General features: G+C 39.1%; 1 protein-coding gene across 1 annotated transcript in view; it reads right to left on the reverse strand.

The window, feature by feature from the left end:
- dnah7 (dynein, axonemal, heavy chain 7) overlaps nt 1-20,659 on the reverse strand; it is a 236,137-nt gene that overhangs the window by 91,730 nt on the left and 123,748 nt on the right. Inside the window, exons 38-42 of the mRNA XM_052011084.1 lie at nt 16,701-16,827; nt 14,890-15,109; nt 11,118-11,990; nt 5,692-5,921; nt 245-575 (exon numbers count right to left, since the gene is read on the reverse strand). Of these exons, the coding sequence (XP_051867044.1) occupies nt 245-575; nt 5,692-5,921; nt 11,118-11,990; nt 14,890-15,109; nt 16,701-16,827 (1,781 nt within the window). The remainder of the gene's footprint in view (nt 1-244; nt 576-5,691; nt 5,922-11,117; nt 11,991-14,889; nt 15,110-16,700; nt 16,828-20,659) is intronic.

Here is a 20,659-nt window from a genome sequence, read left to right on the forward strand (position 1 = left end):
GACTTCATTTCTTTAGTGACACTTGAATATTCCATCTGTTTCAGCCCACACATGGATGACTAAAGTCCAAGTTAAATTTTACATTCGAGATGTGGGATGTTTAACACCATAATATAAATTAACTCAGAAATATTGAAATAAGACAGTGGTTTGACATTTAGAAAATATACACTTGCTCTGAATCTGGAAATTCATAAATTGTTTTCTACAGATGCACCAGAAAACTGACAAATTCTTTCCTTACCTGTGTAGTGAGCGTGTCAAGGGCAGCAAGTGCAGCCTCCAAAACTGGTAATGCTTTTGCCAGATCAGCATCACATTCATCTTTAATTGCCTTTGCTGCCATGGCTTGATCATTTGCAATGATTTCATCAGCTTTCACAATCTCCTCTGTTTTTGAGACCTCAATAGATTCTTTTTCAATGACCACCATCATATCATCCACTGCTGCACTGGCAACTATCAGTTCAGGTTGCAGGGCCGCCAATTCAGACTGCATGGTGGCAACCTGAGATGCAGCGGAGTTTAGTTTCTCTAGACCAACTTCATATCTCCTCTTCATCTTCAGTACTTCACTAAAGACAAAATATTCAAAACATTATGCACAACTTTTGAATTGATTGCTTTACTGATCATAAAATTCCAGTGAGCATCTCTGCCACTGGGTTTCCAGATGAGCTCCAATTCTCATTGCAACAGGTGAAATATATGTGATTATCTCTAGGTTGGAGCACAAAATGAAAATTGGTGGAGACACAAGAGACTGCAGATGCTGGAATCTACAGCAACAAACAATCTGCTGGAGGAACTCAGTGGGTCGAGCAGTATCTGTAGGGGGAAAGGAACTGTCGATATTTCAGGTCGAATCCCTGCATCAGCTGTGAAAATTGGTGCATTACTGATAGCAAGAAGGATAGTCAGGCCGCAGGATGAAAGTGATCAGTTGGTAATTGGTTTATTATTGTCACATGTGTCGAGATACTGTGAAAAACTTGTTTTGCATGCCATCCACCCAGATCATTTCAGAATACAAGTACATCGAGGTAGTAACAAGGGGAAGAGCAATAACGAAATGCAGAATATAGTGTTACAGTTACAGAGAAAGTGCAGTGCAGGAAGACAATAAGGTGCAAAGGCCATGACGAGGTAGATTGTGAGGTCAAGAGTTCATCTTTATCATACGAGGGGTCTGTTCAAGAGTTGTACAACTGTCCTTGAACCTGGTGGTGCATGTTTTCAAGCTTTTGTATCTTCTGCCCAATTGAAGGCAGGAGAAGAGAGAATGTCGACGGTGGGAGGGGCCTTTGATTATGCTGGCTGCTTTCCCGAGCAGCGGGAAGTGTAGACAGAGTTCATGGAGAGGAGGTTGGTTTTCATGTTGGACTGAGCCGTGTCCACAATTCTCTGCAAATAGATGGGCAGAGTGATGGCAGATAGAATATAATTGTCATAAGTGCAAGTTAAGGACAGCGGGAAGACTAATAAGGGTAGGATAATGAATGGTAGGTAGGGCCCTAGAGAGTATTGAGGAACAGAGGGACCTTGGTCTACATGTCCAAAGATTCCTGAGGGTGGCAGCATAGGTAGATAAGATGGTCAAGGTCAAGAAGGCATATGGGATACTTGCATTGCGATATAATTTTGTAAATCATTGGTTAAGTGTACTGTGTACAGTTCTGGTTCCACAGTATAAGGAGGACATGATTGTTCTGGAGAGAGTGCAAAGAAGATTCAGCAGGACATTGGCTGGGATGGTACATTTTAGTTTTGAGGAGAGACTGAAAAGACTGAATTTATTTTCCTTGGAGACTATCTAAAAGGTTTACAAAATTATGAGGAGCATGGATAAAGAAGACAGTAGGAAATTTTCCTCCAGAGCAAAGGTGTCTACAACTAGAGGGCATAGGTTTAGACTAAGGGATAAGAGGTTAAGAGGGGATCTGAAGAATACATTTTTCTCCTAGAGATTGACTGGTTTGCACTGCCTGAGTGGGTGATGGAGACACATACACTCACAACATTTAAGAAGGATCCAGATGAGCACTTCAGTTGCCAAGGTATAAAAGGATATAGACCAAGACTGTTAATGGTATTAGTAAAGATGGGTACTAGATGGCCGGCATGGACATGATGGGCCGAAGGACATATTTCTGTGCTGTATGACTCTTTGACTCTGACTCTATAACAAACATGCTCTGTTCCTGTACACCTGCATGATGTAAAGCCTCCTGTGCCAATGTGCATATTTTTGCTATCTTCTTTGCCATTTCACCTCCTCCTGATTTGGAACCCTTAATGTTAAAATCCAGCAGTATTTCTTTGATCACAATTTCAGAACACGCAACCTGTGAGATTCATCTTACCTTCCACAAGCTCGCTCTCCAGGTGTATTAAATAGAAAAATATTTGCTTAAACAGCTAGAAATTTAACCCAAAAGTTATTTAGATAAACTTAAAGGTGAGCAACAATTCCTTTAACTATAATTTGTGATACTGGCTCATTAACTATTCCTGCCATGATTGCTAAGCAGGTCAATGATGTGACATTTCAGGTGGCAAGGCATCTGGTGTTCAGTCACAGGTTTATTACCATAACATTTAAATGGATGCCATTAATAGGTAAAATCTTCCTCAAAACTGCCAAATTCATAATATACTATGTTAATAATTCATAAATGCCTAACAGTTCAAGGGAAGGAGGGTTACCCTGCAAATTGTAAATCTCTTCATATCTCTCCCTTATACAACCTTGTACTTTTTTTTAACTCGCTGGATTTGCAAGATACTGCATAAAGTTAGAGCTGAAACTCAATAGTTATGTATTGTTTGAACATTATGGTAATGTTTTAAATATTTTAAATACTTATAATAATATTTATATAATATTATACAAAGGAACAATTTAAACTGTTCAAACTGTCACAAGTATCAAATTATCATTAAGATTTGAACTTTTTAAAATCTCTAATCTTTAAATTATCTCTTATTTCCCCTTTATCTCTTTGCTCACTTTCTCTTTATCCAGTTCTTACCTCCCTTTATTTTCATTCTGTGCTAAGTTTAATGCTAATTCACCACTGCCCTTCTGTTTCTTTTATAATGTTTACACTTTATCAATTAATGAGATATAGTTTAGACCAATTGCTCTTTTAGGCCATAGATACCCTGTTGCCCTTGCTGCAATAACACAAACTTGATTTTTAGCAATATAAAGTAATGTAATGCTTGGTATGCCCAAGACAGCAAGAAATTGCAATGAGTTGTGAACACAGCCCAATCTATCACAAAAACCAGCCTCCTCTCCATTGACTTCCCGCTGCTTTGGGAAAGCAGCCAACATAACCAAAGACTTCTCCCATCCTGGGAGAGGTGCTGCAGCAAGAATTTGGCACATCCTGTTTTAATGATCCCTGTGATTACTACAGGTGGTCACTATGGACAACTATTGAATAGTTGTAAGCCAATCAAATTTTCAACTTCCTCTGTCCTGTTTTGAAAAAAACTTAAGTGTGAAAGGTGCACCAAAATTTTATCCCTTTTTTGTGCAACATGTCGCAAGTTGAAAGACAAGCAAAGGGACCTGATGGTATATAGAACCCCTCAGTATCTATCCCATCAAACCCACACAGAGCAGGGTGGACTTGCACCTCAGTAAGTAAAGCTCCATCCTTGGGCAATCTGCTCATCCAAAGAATAAATACAGTGGATCTATTTTGCACAATCTCTAAGGCAAGTTATCCTTCTTTAGGTATGGAGGCCAAAGCTGCACAAAGTTCTCCACAGGTGGTCTCACCAAACTCCTATACAACTACAGTAAAGCTTCCTTATTCTTATATTCCAACTATCTTACGATAAAGGCCAAAATAACATTTACCATCGTAATTGCTTGTTGGACTTGCAGTTTAACTTTCAGTATCATGTGTGCAAAAATTCCTCTGAACGTGGGCTAAACTATGCCTGTTCTTATGTAGAATATGTGGAACAATCTTTGTTTCAACCCTACTTGGGCCACTTCAACTCAGTATATCAACAACTGTATTGGTGCTACTTCTTGCATTTCTATAGAACACAAATATTTAATTACTTTTCCTAAAATTTTCACCCTGCTCTCACCTTCAGATGGTCCATATGTGACTTCCTTTCCTTTTCTGAATCTCTATTTTCATCTCAGGGAATAGGTAAGCAACAAGCATCTATTACAAACCCAAAGGCTACCACAGCTATTTTGACTATACTTCCTTCCACCCTTGCCTCCTTAATAGACTTCTCCTCCCAGACAGAGTAAGCATACCTTGGTCACCTTCCACGCCATCTGCCTTCACACTCAACAGATTATTCTTCACAATTTCCATCACCCTTTAACCAGATTCAACCACCAGATACATCTTGTCTTCCTCTCCCTTTCCAGCATTCTGAAGGGACCGTTCCATCAACCACTCCCCTTCTCATGACACTTGCCTATGCAATTTAAGATGTAATATCTGTATTTTTACCTCTTCCCTTTCAGGTAAAGCAGCAGTTAATTTGCACTTGTATCTAGTTTACTGCATTTGGTGCTCTCAGTAGGATTTCCACTAAAATGGAGAAACAACATCTAGTGCGGGTAAAGAACAAGTTCTATTTTTATAGATATCCATAAGTCAATTTTGTCCATAAGTCAGAAAATACACAAAAATCACTAGATATGGTAACCATACCTTCACAGTATTGTTATTAATGGCACCAAAAGCTCATAAGACTTGTAAGAAAAAAGAACTGCTAAGTCAGACTTTTGAATTTAATGTTATTAATGGGAGCCCGTTGGATGTCGGGGATTTCATAAGATGGAATTCTTAACCCAAGGACAGCCTCTAACTTGTTTTCTCTGTTTCTGTTTTCTCCGGTTCTGTTGTAAATTATCACTCTGTAATATTGATTCAGTTTTTCTCTCCACTAACATATGGCATGACCTGATGGACATTTCCTACAGCTCTACCTTTTATGGCCTTTATATATTACTTTGTTTGTGTTTTCTCTCTGTAACTGCTCCTTCCCTCATTAACCTATCAACCATATGTCTACATTAAGAGCTGATCACCTGGGCAACTCTGGCCTCAACCTATCAGAGATGTTTGTTTAATCCAGTTCATGCCTTCCACTGCCCCCCGCCCTTCCCCCCGCACCTTAAAACTAACTTGTTTTCTCACTTTTCCAATTCTGACGAAAGGTCTTTGACCTGGAACATCAACTCTTGTTTCTCTTTTCACAGATGCCACTTGACCTGCTGAATAATTTTGTTTTTAATCCCTCTGAATGAAGTTGTTTACTAGAATCTCAGCATTTAAAAAATATTGTTTTTCAAAATAGGGGGACAGGTCAAAGAAATTATTGCCTACATTTTTGTAAACCAGCACCACTATGTTTAATGATCTGTGAATCTATGTCCCCAAGATTCCTTCTATTTTCCAAAGACTGACCAGTCTCCTTATTCTTCCTATCCAACTTGAACTTATTTATATTGAAGTTAGTTTGCCAATTGGACAATCATTCTGCAAATGTACAGTCTCTTCCTATATTTTCTTACAACAATGAGGAATCTGTAACAGAATTATACATCTCAACCTAGTTGGTCTAACCAGATTATCAAATACCAGTTATGACCATTTTTGAAAACCCCATAATTAAAAAATATCCCCCTTAATTTATACTTACGTTCGTTTTATTTCAAGTAGGGCTTGAAATGTGGAGATTAATTCCAGGTAAGAGGTGGGAGTCACATAGTTGTACCTCTGAAGCTCTGTATGGAATGTTTCAGACAATTCAATTGTTGAGGTATGAAAACTCTTGCACATGTCAATGCAGCACTCACGTATCTTCTCTGACATTTCAATGTCTCCCAATGAGCGTTTTGCCACAGCCTCCAGAGCATCTTCGGGCCAAGACTGAATGAAATAAAGTGGTAGCAAATAAATAGCTAACTGAAAATCCCAACATGATGAAAGCAAACTTTGCTATTAAACTAAATTGTTAATTTAAAAAAATGCTCTGCACATTGCTAGCAAGTGATTGTTAAAAATCAGCCATAAATTATTTTGATTCTGCAAAATGGTGAACAGCACAGTGGCACAACTAGTGGAGCTGTTGCCTCATAGCTCCAGGAACTCTGGTTCAATCTTGACCTTCAGTGCTGTCTGTGTGGACTTTGCACGTCTCCTTAGTGGATTTGCTCCGGGTGCCTGGCTTCCCACATTCCAAAGACATCTTGGTTAGTAGGTTAATTGGCCACTGTAAATTTCCCCTTGTGTAGTGTGTGTAGTAGAAATGATGAGAAAGATGTTGTCGCAAAAATTAACAGGGGAATGGGATTGTTCTGAGTGCCAGCATAGACTTAATGGGCCAAGAGACCTTCTTCTATGTTGTAAGGAAATATGGTAATAACAAATGATTAAAAAAAAGGCCTAGAAAGTTGTTGGCATCTCTGCTATTGTAAAATTGATACCCACATGTCAAGTGAATGGTACACACATATCTGTCCTATGCTATTAGCTCTCTGCCATTATGCTAATTTAGATGTATTTTAGTCCACAACTTGTGCCATCAAAAGATAGCAAAGAACCTTCAGCAATATAATTCAAAACATTTTATCCAATTCATTTGATTGAGGCTGATCAGTGGCCTAAATAAGGCCTAAACCAACTATCCAGAGTCACAACTTCGTCCCACTACCACATCTGTGAAATTTAAATTCAGTTAATTAAATCTGAAATCAACATTTTTTAAAAAGAGCTGGTTTCAAAGACCATGACCCAGAAACTACCAATTGTTGTAAAAACCCAACCCATTCAATGATATTATCATGGGGGAGGAAATCTGCCATCTTTACCTGGTCAGACCTATATGTGACTCCACACATACAGAAGTGTGGTTAACAACCTTCTGAAATGGCCTAACAAGCCATTTGGTTGCATTATAACTACAAGTGACCTCTGTGTTGCAGCAGTTTGAGTTATGGAAATTCACCCTTCGAGTTATGGAACTCACAAATCAGACCAAAATATCTGAGATAAAGAATAAAAATTTGTGTCAATTTTTATCTTATTTTCAGTTCGCATTTCTCAATGCATGCGCAGATGATGTGGTTTTGCATTACAGAAAATAGTGATATGGATAGTTTTCTGGGAACACAACACTCCTCCCCCCCAACGCAGGGTTCACCTGTACTAAAAAATAACAATATGCATGGCATCAACCCAGGCATCAAATTTGGACATGGAAAAGTTCCTTTCTTAATTTTTTATGGCATAGGAGGCCATTCAGCACTGGCTCACACCAGTGTTCCTATCATCTTTCCCATTAGTCCCATTCTCCCACTTATTTTACTGTAACCTATTCCCACTCACATGCCCGTCAACTTCCCCTGATACTCCTATCACCCATCTACACTAGGGGTAATTTACAATAGCTAATTAGCCTATCAGCACTTCTTTTAATGTGGGAGGAAAATAAGATCACAGGGAGAATGTACAAGCTTCACACAGACAGCACCGCAAGTTGGGATTGATCCCAGGTCACGGGAACAATGAGGCAACTCTACTAGCTGAGTCACTGTGCTAATTGAAGTCACGATCTGCCTACTCTGCATCCACTGAGTAGGGTTACTGTGATTTCAGTAGCACTCTCACTAATCTGGTGTTTAAGACATTTCATCCTATAAATTATTTAGTAGGAACTTAAGGGGCAACTTTTTTTTACACACAAAGGGTGGTATATATGTGGAATGAACTGCCAGAGGAAGTGGTTGAAGCAGATACAATAACAACTTTTAAAAGACAGTTGGACAGGTACATGCATAGGAAAGGTTTAGAAGGTTATAGGCCAAATGCTGGCAAATAGGACTTGCTTGGCTGGGCACCTTGGTCGGCATGGATCAGTTGGGCCAAAGGGCTTGTTTCAGTTCTGTATGACCCTAAATGCAGGCATGCACCAGGGATGCCATTTTGGAAGCCTAAGGAGACTTTTTCTTCTCAAAGGGTGGGTACTGCAGATACAAATTTTGTTCTACTAGTTACAAGTTTTGAAATTACTTTTTTATTTAACTGTATGTTTGGGTGTGTCTACCAGTAGAACAAACCTATCAAAGGTGGTTGTAGAGCGACATACACATGAGAGGGAGTGTTGCTGGGAATTCATAACTTTGGCTCCAAACCCTTTGAAGTCTCATAATTCCATATTTCCTCATGACAAAGGAGGAGGCCATTTCAGTCCATTGGGCCTACGCTTGCTCAGAGAGAAATCCCAATCCCCCACTATTTTTCCTACATTTTCATCAACTCCCCCCAGATTCTACCACACACCCACACTAGAGGCAATTTACAGTTGTCAATTAACCTACCAACCTGCATGTCATTAAGATGCAGGAGGAAACTGGAACACCTGGTGGAAACCCATACAATCACAGGGAAAACATGCAAACTCCATACATACAGAACCAGAGATCAGGATTAAATCCAGGACATTGGAGCTATGAGGGCAAGGGAAATTCCTCTTGATCATCACCTACTATTCCTCAGCTGAGAATCTATACTCCTCCAATGACAAAAACTTTGAACAAATGAAGAAAATTTGTAAGAAGCACTGAGAGTCACATAGGCACAAAATGTACTCTGGGTTGGTGACTTTAAAAGAGGACCAGTGAGAAAGCCCCTTTGCATCCAGCCCAGGTAACAGTGGGCATCCAGAGACTATGGAAGGCAATTGATGCTTATCTATATTAACTTTGTTTTTGGGATGCTGAGATGATCAATGAGGGCAACGTAGTTGCTGTTTGATATTTGGATTTTCAAAAGGTATTTGATAAAATGCTATATTTACTGGCTTGGCAGCAAAATCCAAGGGTTGAAAGCAGCGATAACAAATTGGATATGAAATTTGCTCAGGGAGAGGGAACACAGAATAGTGGAAAATTTGTTTTTCTCACTGTAGTAAGGTAGTTTTCTTAACATATGTTCAGGAATTGGACTTGGATTATATTAAACAATTTCATAGCTTGAAAATAACACAAAATTTGGAAGCTTTGTAACAGCATGGAGGATAGTAATAAATTTTAAGCAGATAGAGATAGGCTAGTGGAAAGAGCAAATGCATGCAAGGTGAAATTTGATGCAAAATAGTAGATTTTTAGAGGCAGAACAAGGAAAGCTAATATAATGTTTTCAAAGAGTGTGCAGGAAAAGAGATCAGTATGCATATTCTTTGAAGGTCAGCAAACTATTAAGAAAGTAATAAGAAAGCATTGGGTATCCTGGACTTTATTAACCAAGGCATAGATTAAAAAAAAGCTATGAAGATATGTTGTATCTATATAAAACACTGCTTTAGTCACAAGTAGAATACTCTGTCCAATTTTGAACACCATAGTTTAGAAAGGGTATAAAGACTTAATATGATTCAATAGGCAACATTACTCCACAATGCTACATACAGGTTTAGTGTCTGGCTTGCCTTCATAATTGTTTCTTAACTTTTGCAATCTGCCTGATTTCAGGACTCAGTGTAAGTTTCTGCTGGTACTACACTTCTTCGGCTGCTTAACTGCAGATTTGGTTGTTCTGGTAATGTTACTTATGGACTTTCAGGAAAAAGGGAAGATAATGGATGAGAAGGAGGAGACCATTGCAGAGAAAACCAGGTCCCCAACAAACCTCCAGAGGCCATCTGGGACAAGAAGGAGAATGGCATTATAAGAAAGGCTACATACCCGAAGAGTTTCAGAAGTACTAATTCTGACTGAACTTCACTGAGGATCAATGTCTTAAACTATTTGGAGTTTCTAGGGCTTCACTGTTACTAGATCAAGCCCAAAATCAAATCTCCATAACTGACTTCAGTAGATACAAGCCAAGGGGATGTTTAAAGGTGTCATTATCTGAAGACCGCTTAAATAAAGGTCATTATTTAAAATGGTGACCAGCTTCATGGCTACTTATTATCTACAAATTATTGATCAGAATGAGAACCAGTAAAGGGTAAGTCATCCCTGACAAACCTAATTGAATCTTTAGAAAAATGCTATTTATAGGGACTTCCTATAAGTGACTATATAAGACATTTGATGAAGTGATTCGTAAGAAAATGTTATCCAAAGATGAAACTCAGAATCAAAGGCGAATTATTGATCTGATAGGAAATTGCCTGAATGGCAAGCATCAGAAAGTAGGAGGAAGGTGCAGGTACTCTAACTGGCAGTATATTCACAAATTATTAGCAACTTCAGTGATGCAATGAAATGCCACAAATATTATTTGTCAATGGCATAAAGTAAGCAGTATCTTAAACAGTGCAGATATTAGTGCACAATGGAGTGGGAAAACCTATTGCTAATGGATTGCCATATGGGGAAGAGTGAGGTTACCCACAATGGGCCTCAAAAGGATTATTCAGATTACTTTATAAATGATGAAACTCAATATAGTGGAGATGGAGTGAGATTATAGGGATCCATATACGTACATCAATAAAATATATTGGACAGGTTCAAAAAAGGTATCAAAGAAGTCTAATGGAATCCAGAGAGCCAACTATATAAAGCCCAAGTTAGATTACACCTGGATTATCCAAAAGCAAAATACTGCATTTCCTGGAAATCTGAAATAAAAACAGGAAATGTTGGAGAAAACTCAGCAGGTCACGCAGCATCTACGGAAAGAAAAATAGGGTTAACATGTTATATCAAAAAAAATTGTCATCACATCTGAAGTACTATGTTTATTTCTTGACAAAACACCTTTGGAAGGCATACTGATCTTGGAGGAGGGCAGTATGACTTTACTAGAATAACATAAAAATATGTTAACAATTTGAGACAATACTTCTAGGGTGAAGTTAGGAAACAAATCTTTAAACAAGGTGTAGTACAAGTTTGAAACCATCTTCAGCAAAAGGTCAATTGTTAATTTTATGAATTATTAATTTGACATCTAAGATCAATAGACCTTAGTTAACCAAAAGTATTAAGATACAGGGCAGAGATTGGTTTATGAAATTAGGTGACATATCACTCATGATCTCATTGAATAAACAGGCTTTAAAACAACACTGTCTACTATTCTTCCTTTGTCAAATAACATGTGAGCACTTACCTGAAACCAATTTATGGTACAACAATTGACAAGCGCTGGGAACTTCCTTAGCCTGTTGCGGAAAGCGTCCCCAATTGGACTCATTGCTAAAACCACATGTAATTGATTACGACAGCGCTCAATAAACATGTTGAAAAGAGCCAATGGACTCCCATCAGTCTGCTTTGATTTATCTCTTTGACGATCAATTAGACGCATGCGTTCACAAACCTCCTGTTTCTCATCCACCGCAAAGAGATTTGGCACTTCTCCTGCATTCAATAAATTGTTGATGTCTTCTAGAAATGATTCCTGTTTAATCTGAGTGTCAGTAAATAAAAAGACTCCTTGCATTTCACCTTCTGTGGCTTTACGGAAGATTTGTTTTAAATCTTCACGCCATTCATAAGAGCCATAACTCTTGGAAATTTCCACTTGAAACAGTATGTAGTCAGCCATATGTGCTGCTAGTCGAGTTAGTGACTGACGGCCACTGCCTCCAACTCCCACTAAAAGAGCATGACTATGTGGCTGCTTTAGAATACGGGAAATCCGACAGACATGCTCGATTGCAAATCTGAATACAACTAGATTCATTGGCTTTTTACTGAGATTATTAAATTCATCCAAATGAGCCTCTACTACTTTCCTTAAACTGGTGAAATCAAGGACTTCCCTATATCCCCTGTCTTCACCTTTTGGGTCACTGAAATCACAAAACATGAGACTGCGAAGTTCATCTTCCATCACTTTGCCGTCACCATTAAAGTCCAGGTGTTTGAAAAGTTCATCAAAGTTCTCCTTCATCTGACTTTCCATCACCGTTTGGAGACAATCAACAAGCCAATTTCGATCTCCATCGTCCACCAAGCGATCATAATAGACACGCAAAACCTGCATTTGGTTACGAAATAATTTTAATTAATCTTGATTAACTAAAGAATAAATAGAACAACCCAGGTACTCTCCTAAGCAAGGAGTTGACCATATGTTATTATTACTCATGGTGCTGAAGCAATTAATAACATCTCAACATTCAAAATGCAACCGAAATTGCATTCCCATCTTCCTGTGGTAACCTTTCACCCCCTTGTTTATCAATTACTTACCTCTGCCTTAAAAATATTCAAAGACTCTGCTTCCACTGCTCTTTGAGGAAGAGGTTTTAAATAGTGACACCTGGTTCTAGGTTCTTCCGAGGAAACTTCCTCTCTGCATCCACCCAGCAATCAAATTACCTCACAATCATTTAAGTTCTAGTGGATACAAGCATAGACTTTGCTCATAAGACCTTTTCCAGATATCAGTCTCTGAACTGCTTCCAATGCTTTGACATCCTTCTTTAAATAAGAAAAACAGTACTATGCACAGTGTTCCAAATGTGGTCTCTTCAATGTCTCATATGATTGAAGCTCAACTTCCCTCCTTTGTAATCAGTTCCCACTTAGATAAATGATACTTTTTTAAAAACTTTTCTTGTCAAATTAGTCAATTTCATATTTCCCACAATATACTCCTTTGGTGATACCTTTGCCTACTCATTTAGCTTATCCACATTCCTTTGTTACCTCTATCTTCTCTCCATAACTTACTTTCTTCCCTATGGTGGTGTCATCAGCAAATTTGGCAGCCATATCTTTGTTGTCTTCATCCAAGTCATTGAGATAAGTTGTGAAAGTTTACGGCCCCAGCACTGATCCTTGTCGTACACCACTCATTACATCTTGCCAGTAAGAAAAAGACCATTTATACCCACACTGTGCTTCCTGTTACCCAGCCTATCTTCTATCCACATCAACAGGTTAGATGCTACATTATGAGCTTTTATTTTCCATAATAACCTTTGAAGTGGCACCTCATCAAAAGTCTCCTGGAAATCGATGTACAATACATCCAGCAGTTCCCCTTTATCCACATGCGAATCGGTAATAACATCTCCTCGCTGACAATCAACACAGGTGTACCTCAAGGATACTTGCTTAGACCACTGCTCTACTCTCTCTACACTTATGACTGCGTGGCTAAGCACAGCTCAAACGCCATCTATAAATTCACTGATGACACCACTGTTGTTGGTAGAATCTCAGATGGCAACGAGGAGGCAAACAGGAGCGAGATAGATCGGCTGGCTGAGCGGTGTCACAACAACAACCTCGCACTAATGTCAGCAAGACCAAGGAATTGATTGTGGACTTTAGGAAGGGGAAGTCAGGAGAACACACACAGGTCCTCATTGAAGGGTCAATGGTAGAAAGGGTGAGCAACTTCAAGTTCCTGGGTGTCAACACCTCAGAAGATCTATCCTGGGCCCAACGCATTGAGGCAATCATGAAGAAAGCATGCCAGCAGCTCTACTTCATTAGGAGTTTGAGGGGATTCAGTACGTCACCAAAGTGGAGAGCATTCTGACTGGTTGCATCACAGCCTAGCATGGAGGCTCCAATCCACAGGATGGCAAGAGGCTGCAGAGGGTTGTAGACTCAGCCACCTCCATCACAGGCACAACCATCCCCACCATCGATGACATCTTCAAGAGGTGGCAGCCATTGCTAAGAGACCCTCACCATCTGGGGCAGGAGTGACAGGAGCCTGAAGACCCACACTCAGTGATTCAAAAACAGCTTCTTCCCCTCCATCATCAGATTTCTGAACGGTCCATGAACCCATGAACACTACCTCTTTATTCCTTTTTTATTGCACTATTTATTTAGTTTTGTAATTTATCACAATTTTATGTCTTTGTACTGTACTGCTGCTGCAAAACAACAAATTTCAGATCTTATTAGTCAGTGATAATAAATATGATTCTGATTCATATAACTTTTTCAAAGAACTTCAATCACAAACTGTATTCATTTTACCTTGAATTTTGTTAGTGCCCTGCTGTAACGTCTTTAATAATACCTAATAAAATGTTAGCCTTTTCCACCAAGAGAGCTGGTGGGAACTAACCTGAAAAACCTTAACACTACCTCAAACTATATTGTTTTTTTCTCTCTCTCTCAACTTGCACCAGTGTTATTATGTTTATTTTGTCGTGTAAGTTCTGTATAATTTGTTAATTTAAGTTTATGTTAACTTATGTTTGTCATGTTTGTAATGTCCTGTGCTGCTGCTGCCAAAAGCTAATTTTCATTGCATTTATGCTCTCTGTATGTATGCCTATGACAATAAACTTGAACTTGAGTAAGATGAGGTAAAAATCATGCTACAATTGCAAAAGTCTGTACAGGAGTAGATGAAAAACATACTTGCCAAAATGATCTAATGTTCAAAATTTTAAAATTCCTTCGTGCTGAAAGAGCAATCTAGTTGAAGTGCTTAAATTCATACAATTCAATATGGTAGGCGGAACCCATTTCTTCCAATGAAAAGTTTAAAACTAAAGGACATAGTAATTTGAATTCTTGGTCATTCAGGTGGTATTTCTTCACACAAAGAGGATGAATTACTCTCCCTTTCCAAATAGTTTTTGTAGGTAGGTCAATTAGTAATTTCAAAACCAAGACAGATTATTGTTAGGTAGGTAACAGTATTTGGGAAATGGGTTGAATAAAATTAAGATACAATCAACTAGGATTTAGTTAAACATGTGGAACAGACTTGAGAGGCTGACTGGCTTATCATGTTGACGCAATAAATTATTTCCTGAATTAATAATATTTTCAATTTTCATGTTTGTCACCATAACTTTCATTTGTACTAGTAACTGATCAGCAAGGACATTACTTTCACTGAATAAACAGATAATCAACAATAAACAGATCTTGTTCCATTCAAATAAAGATTTCACCTCATGAACCCAAAGGCGCTTAATCGCAGCTGGAGTTTCTGCTGTCTGTGGACTGGAAAGGCACACCCCTTGAATAACACGGGAGAAATCCCGCAAGTTAAAGAGATAGTGAGACTTGGCTGGAGTTGGAAGGAGATTCTTCATTGCTTCTTTGTAAACATTTAAAGTGGCATGAATGACCTGTGCAGTCAGAGTTTCAAATTCTGGTGGGAAAGTAAACCTAATAAAAACATAATAGATGCAAAAAAGGTATATAATAGATATATTTAAATATGTACACTTTAAATTTTTTAAGTTATCACTTTCTCAATGGAAGAACATTTCAAAAGTAAGTGGAATGAGTATCATATTATTGTCCTCTTTCTTTACATTTCATTTCTACAAGCCAAGCCAGTAGCAAACATCCTATGGTCTCATTTAAGTGCCACATGTTGATTTAATGTTGCCTTGATTAAAGTAATTTATCAGAAAAACTAAATATAATTCAGTAAATACATAATTCAAATGTATGCATTTGTTATGTTTACAGGCATCCATAAAACACATGCTACCATAGATCCTGTGGACTGATTTCAGGTACTCAGAACCAACATGGAAGCAAAAGGGCAAACTATAGAGTGTTTTACATTTCCTATCTGAGTGAGGTGAAAGTTCTTGCAGCACTATCCTGCAGCCCTGGGGACCAGTGAGTTGGTAGTCATTGAGGGCCTGAGTTATAGGGACAGGTTAGGCAGGCTGAGGGCTTTACAAGGAGAGGTTGTGTGGACTAGGACTTTATTCCCTGGTAATTAGGAGACTGAGGGGCGATCCAATAGAGGTGTACAAAATTATGAGGGGCACAGATAAGGTGAATACAAACAGTCCTTTTCCCAGGGAAAGGGAATCAAAAACTAGTGGGCACAGGTTTAAGGTGAGAGGGGAAAGATTTAAAAGGCACCTGAGGAGCAACTTCTTCAAACAGAGGGTGATGCGTAATATGGAATGAGCTGCCAGAGAAAGTGGGTGAGGCAAGTAAATAACAACACTTAAAAGACACTTGGACAGGTACATGGATGGAAAGGTTTGGAGGGATATAGGCCAAATACGGACAAATGGGATTAGCTTGGATGGGTATCTTGGTCGGTATGGACAAGTTGCACAAAAGGACCTGTTTCCATGCTGTATAAATCTATTACTCTACGATTAGTGCAATCTCCTTCCAGGTGGCACAAGTGATAATTCAGACATCTTTTATGTTCTGCTTTTAATACCCTTCAAAGGAGTTTGAAAGTCAGAATAAGGGAAGTTAGGCATTTACCGCCTCTGAACTGGTGTCATGCCCCACTGTCCTCTTGATACAGATGGTACTCAAGTATTCATAACTCCATCAATGTTAATAAAAATATTGGAAAGATATTCAGTGGAACAATTTGAGACAGAAATTGCAATGTGCATTTTAAATGCGACATAGAAATTTCCTCCTGGTTCAGTAAACATGCCTGTTTTTATCCTGAATATTAGCAACAATATGCATAGAAATGAGTGAACTTATGCATCTTGTTCCAGAAGAAAAAACAGGAAACAGAACATTTTTTTAAACAAAGGTAGAAAAGAAAATAGTCATTTTGGGAAAACTTTAGCCTCAATGTGAAAGCAAAAGAGTAAAAAAGGCAAGAGAGAATAAAAAGCAAGAAGGAAACCATCAGTCTAAATCTTTTTAATACTGGCATTTCTATGTAGATTGAGATAGTTAAGGATGAAAGTCATTTAAAAGTGAGTGAAACATTAGGCAGTTCATTCCAAGATTTAAGTCTTAAAATAGCATAAAATACCTTATGTTAAACTGCCAGTTAAGGATCCGAGAGAAAATGACATACATAGTCTTGTCATCAAACTCGTTAATAGTCACAATGTTAAAGTGCCTCATGAATCGTGGTGTAATTGGGTTTCGACCACCACCTAGGAACAAAATAATTTAATAACACTGAACAAATTTAGTTAATAACACTGAAATAACAAAGGTGATACCATAGATTATTTTTCTGGGATTTTAGTGAATGTCCCTTTCCATTTGCTACAAAGTTCTCCATGATATGACTTTATTATCCATAAACTGACATTGGTTTGACAGCTTTCTGCAAACCTGGAAGATTAGTGGTGTGTGGAATAGAAGCAAACCTGACTGTAATACAAAGGCAGACGAAAGGATGGCAGCATAACTGAGGTCACATGGGCTCACTTGAACTTGGATTCTTTTCAGGATCGATGTGTACAGTGGCCTTATACTGGTATAACTATCTCAATGTGCCTTATTAAGTCTACTCCGGAGCATCACTCCTCATCTTCCAGATACATGGATCCCTCTGTCTTCTCTACATCCCCATCTGTGCAGCCGCCCCGACATTCAATTTCACCTTGAGTGCAAGGATAAGTCTCTCCCTCATAATCAACAAAAGAAAATGCTTCCTAGAAGTCTTGAAATATGAAAGCATCAGGTCAAATGTGGCCAAGGGAACCTCCTGTTGATAGCTACCAACTGTGAACCAACTGTGATGAACCAGTACTTCACCAGGTCAGACATTTGCAAGAGGTGCTCAGGGTAACAAGGTCACAGAATGGATGGATGACTCTAAGGTTCATCATCAAGAGAGATTCAACAGCACCAGAACTAAGTGAACAGCACCAGAACTAACTGAACAGCAACAGAACTAACTTGCAGGACATGGTTGCCAGACTGGATTTGGTGATCTTTGACTGGAAAATTGAAAGTTACCTATTTGTTCAAAAAAAGGATGTCGGGATAAACTCAGAAACTACAGATAAGTCAGTTTAACCTCAGTGATGAGGAAGTTCCAGAAACAATAATTAGCAATCACCTAGACAAATAAAAATTAATTAGAAAAAGCTATCATTGATTTGTTGAAGATAAATTGTGTCCAACTAACTTCATAAAGATCTTTTAGGAAACAACAGGAATGGGGTTAACATGGTTTATATGAATTTGCAAAAGTCTTTGATTAAGTGCCACAAAATAAGTCTGTTATGAAGATTGAAGGCCATGGAACAAAGAGAGATGCATCGAAAATTAGTTAAGTAACAAAAGATAGTAATGAAATTTTTTTGGACCAGGAGTGAGGTGTACAATGAAATTTCCCCAGAGGTCAGTACTATGACCATGTTTTTCTTATTATATATTAATAACTTGGAACCAGATGTACAGGGCACAATTTCTAAACTGCACATGACATAAAACGTGGAGATGTAGTGAACTTCAGGACAATACAGAAAGGCCAGTGGAATGAGCAGATGGGTGATAGATGGAATTTAATGCTGAGAAATGTGAAGTGTTATCTTTTGGTAGGAAGAGTAAGAAAGGATAATATAAACCAGAGGGTCAATTCTGAAAGGAATACAAGAACAGAGAAACCTGGGGATATATGTGCAAGGCTCATTGAAAGAGACTGGGCAAATTGAGAAAATGGTTATGAAAATATTTAGGATTCATGGCTTCATAATTGGTTTATTATTGTCACATGTACCGAGGTACAGTGAAAAACTTGTTTTGCATGCCGTCCATACAGATCAGTTCATTACAAGAATACATTGAGGTAGTACAAGGGAAAACAATACCAGAATGCAGAATGTAGTGTTACAGTTACAGAGAAAGTGCAGTGCAGGCAGACAATAAGGTGCAAGGCCATAACAAAGTAGATTATGAGGTCAAGAGTCCATCTTATCATACTAGGGGACTGTTCAATAGTCTTATAACAGCGCGATAGCAGCTGTCCTTGAGCCTGGTGGTAGGTGCTTTCAGGCTTGTGTATCTTTTGCCCAATGGGAGAGGAGAGAAGAGAGAATGTCTGGGGTGGGTGGGGTCTTTGATTATGTTGACTACTTTACCAAGGCAGTGAGAAGTGTACGCAGAGTCCATGGAGGGGAGGCTGGTTTCCATGATGTGCTGAGTTGTGTCCACAACTGCAGTGTCTTACAATCTCAGACAGAGCAGTTGTCATACCAAGACGTGATGCATCTGGATAGGATGCTTTCTATGGTGCATGGATAAAAATTGGTGAGGGTCAAAGGGAACATGCCAAATTTCTTTAGCCTCCTGAGGAAGTAGAGGCACAGGTGAGCTTTCTTAGCCGTGGCATCTACGTAATTGGACCAGGAAGGATATTGGTGATGTTCACTCTTGGGAACATGAAGCTCTCAACCCTCTCGCTCAGCACTATTGACGTAAACAGGAGCGTGTGCACTGCCCCCCTTCCTGAAGTCAATGACCAGCTCTTTTGTTTTGCTAACATTGAAGGAAAGGTTGTTGTCATGCCACCATGTCACTAGGCTCTCTATCTCCTTCCTGTACTCAGACTCATCATTATTTGAGATTTGGCCCACTACGGTGGTCTCATCTGCAAACTTGTAGGTGATGTTAGAGCAGAATCTGGCCACACAGTCATGAATATATAGGGAGTAGAGTAGGGGGCTGAGGACGCAGCCTTGTGGGACACCAGTGTTGAGGATAATCGTGGTGGTGTTGCTGTCTATCCTTACCGACAAAGTCAACTCAACTAAAATGACTGACAAACTGACAAACTAAAATGATTCCAGGGATGAGGAACTTTTCCTTTGTGGACAGACTGGAGAATCTGGGGTTGCTCTCCTTGGAACTGAGGAGTTTGCAAGAGGATTTGATAGGAGTATTTAAAATCATGAGGACATTGACAGAAACTTTTCCTATAGGCAGAAGTGTCAAAAGCCAAGGAACAAAGTCTGAGACAAGAAATTCTGCAGATGCTGGAATCTGGAGACACACACACAAAACACTGAAGGAACTCAGCAGGTCAGGCAGCATCTTTGGAGGGAAATAAACAGTCAACGTTTCAGGTTGAGACCCTTCATCAGGACTGGAAAGGAAGAGGGCAGAAGCCAGAATAAAAAGGTAGGCGGGGGGGGAGGAGCACAAGCTGGAGGTGATAGATGAGTCCAGGTAAGATGGGGGGAGGTAAGGGGGTGGGGGAGGGGAAGTGAAAGGGAATGATGTGAGAAATTAGGAGGTGATAGAAGAGAGGAAGGGCTAGAGAAGAAGGAATCTAATGGGAAGTCTGAAACCGATTGGTAGAAGAACCAGAAGTGTTGTAAGGAAACACTGTTTTGTACAGCAGTTGGTTAGGATCTGGAATGCAATGCCAGTGACTGCCGTGGACACAGATCCAATTGCACAGAATAAGTATTTGGTAAGTATCTAAAAGGAAAGAAATTGCAGGGTTATGGAGGGAGGGATAGGTGTGGGATTAATTTGATTGTTCAACAGACTTGACAGATGGAATGACCTCCTTTCGTGTTGTGACAATTCTGGGATTCTGCAGTGAATCAACCAATACATCGGAAGATTCTATTTAAATCTATCCTCAGAGGTCAACATGTTACAAATGCGTGAGTATATAACAGACTCAATTGAAGGGATTATTGGGTAGTACAGGTAGGTATGATGCTCCATCTTCACAGTGAGTACACCTTACATTGTGATGTATGGATTGAGTCATACTTGGCAGAAATGAAATCCTGACTCCAAATATTTTTCCATCATCTTAAAAGGCACAAGTCAGAAATGTGATTGAATACTTTACTCTTTCTTGGATGAGCACACCCCTAACTCACAAAAACTTGACATCATCTGGGATAAAGCAGTTAGAGTGATCAGCATTCCATCCACCCACTCTGGCTCCACCATGTCATGTGTACCATCTACAATGTAGCTATGTGTCAAGTCTTAACTGGTAGCATACAGCAC

The sequence above is a fragment of the Pristis pectinata genome, chromosome 1 (assembly GCF_009764475.1).
Source record: "Pristis pectinata isolate sPriPec2 chromosome 1, sPriPec2.1.pri, whole genome shotgun sequence".
Taxonomy (NCBI): domain Eukaryota; kingdom Metazoa; phylum Chordata; class Chondrichthyes; order Rhinopristiformes; family Pristidae; genus Pristis; species Pristis pectinata.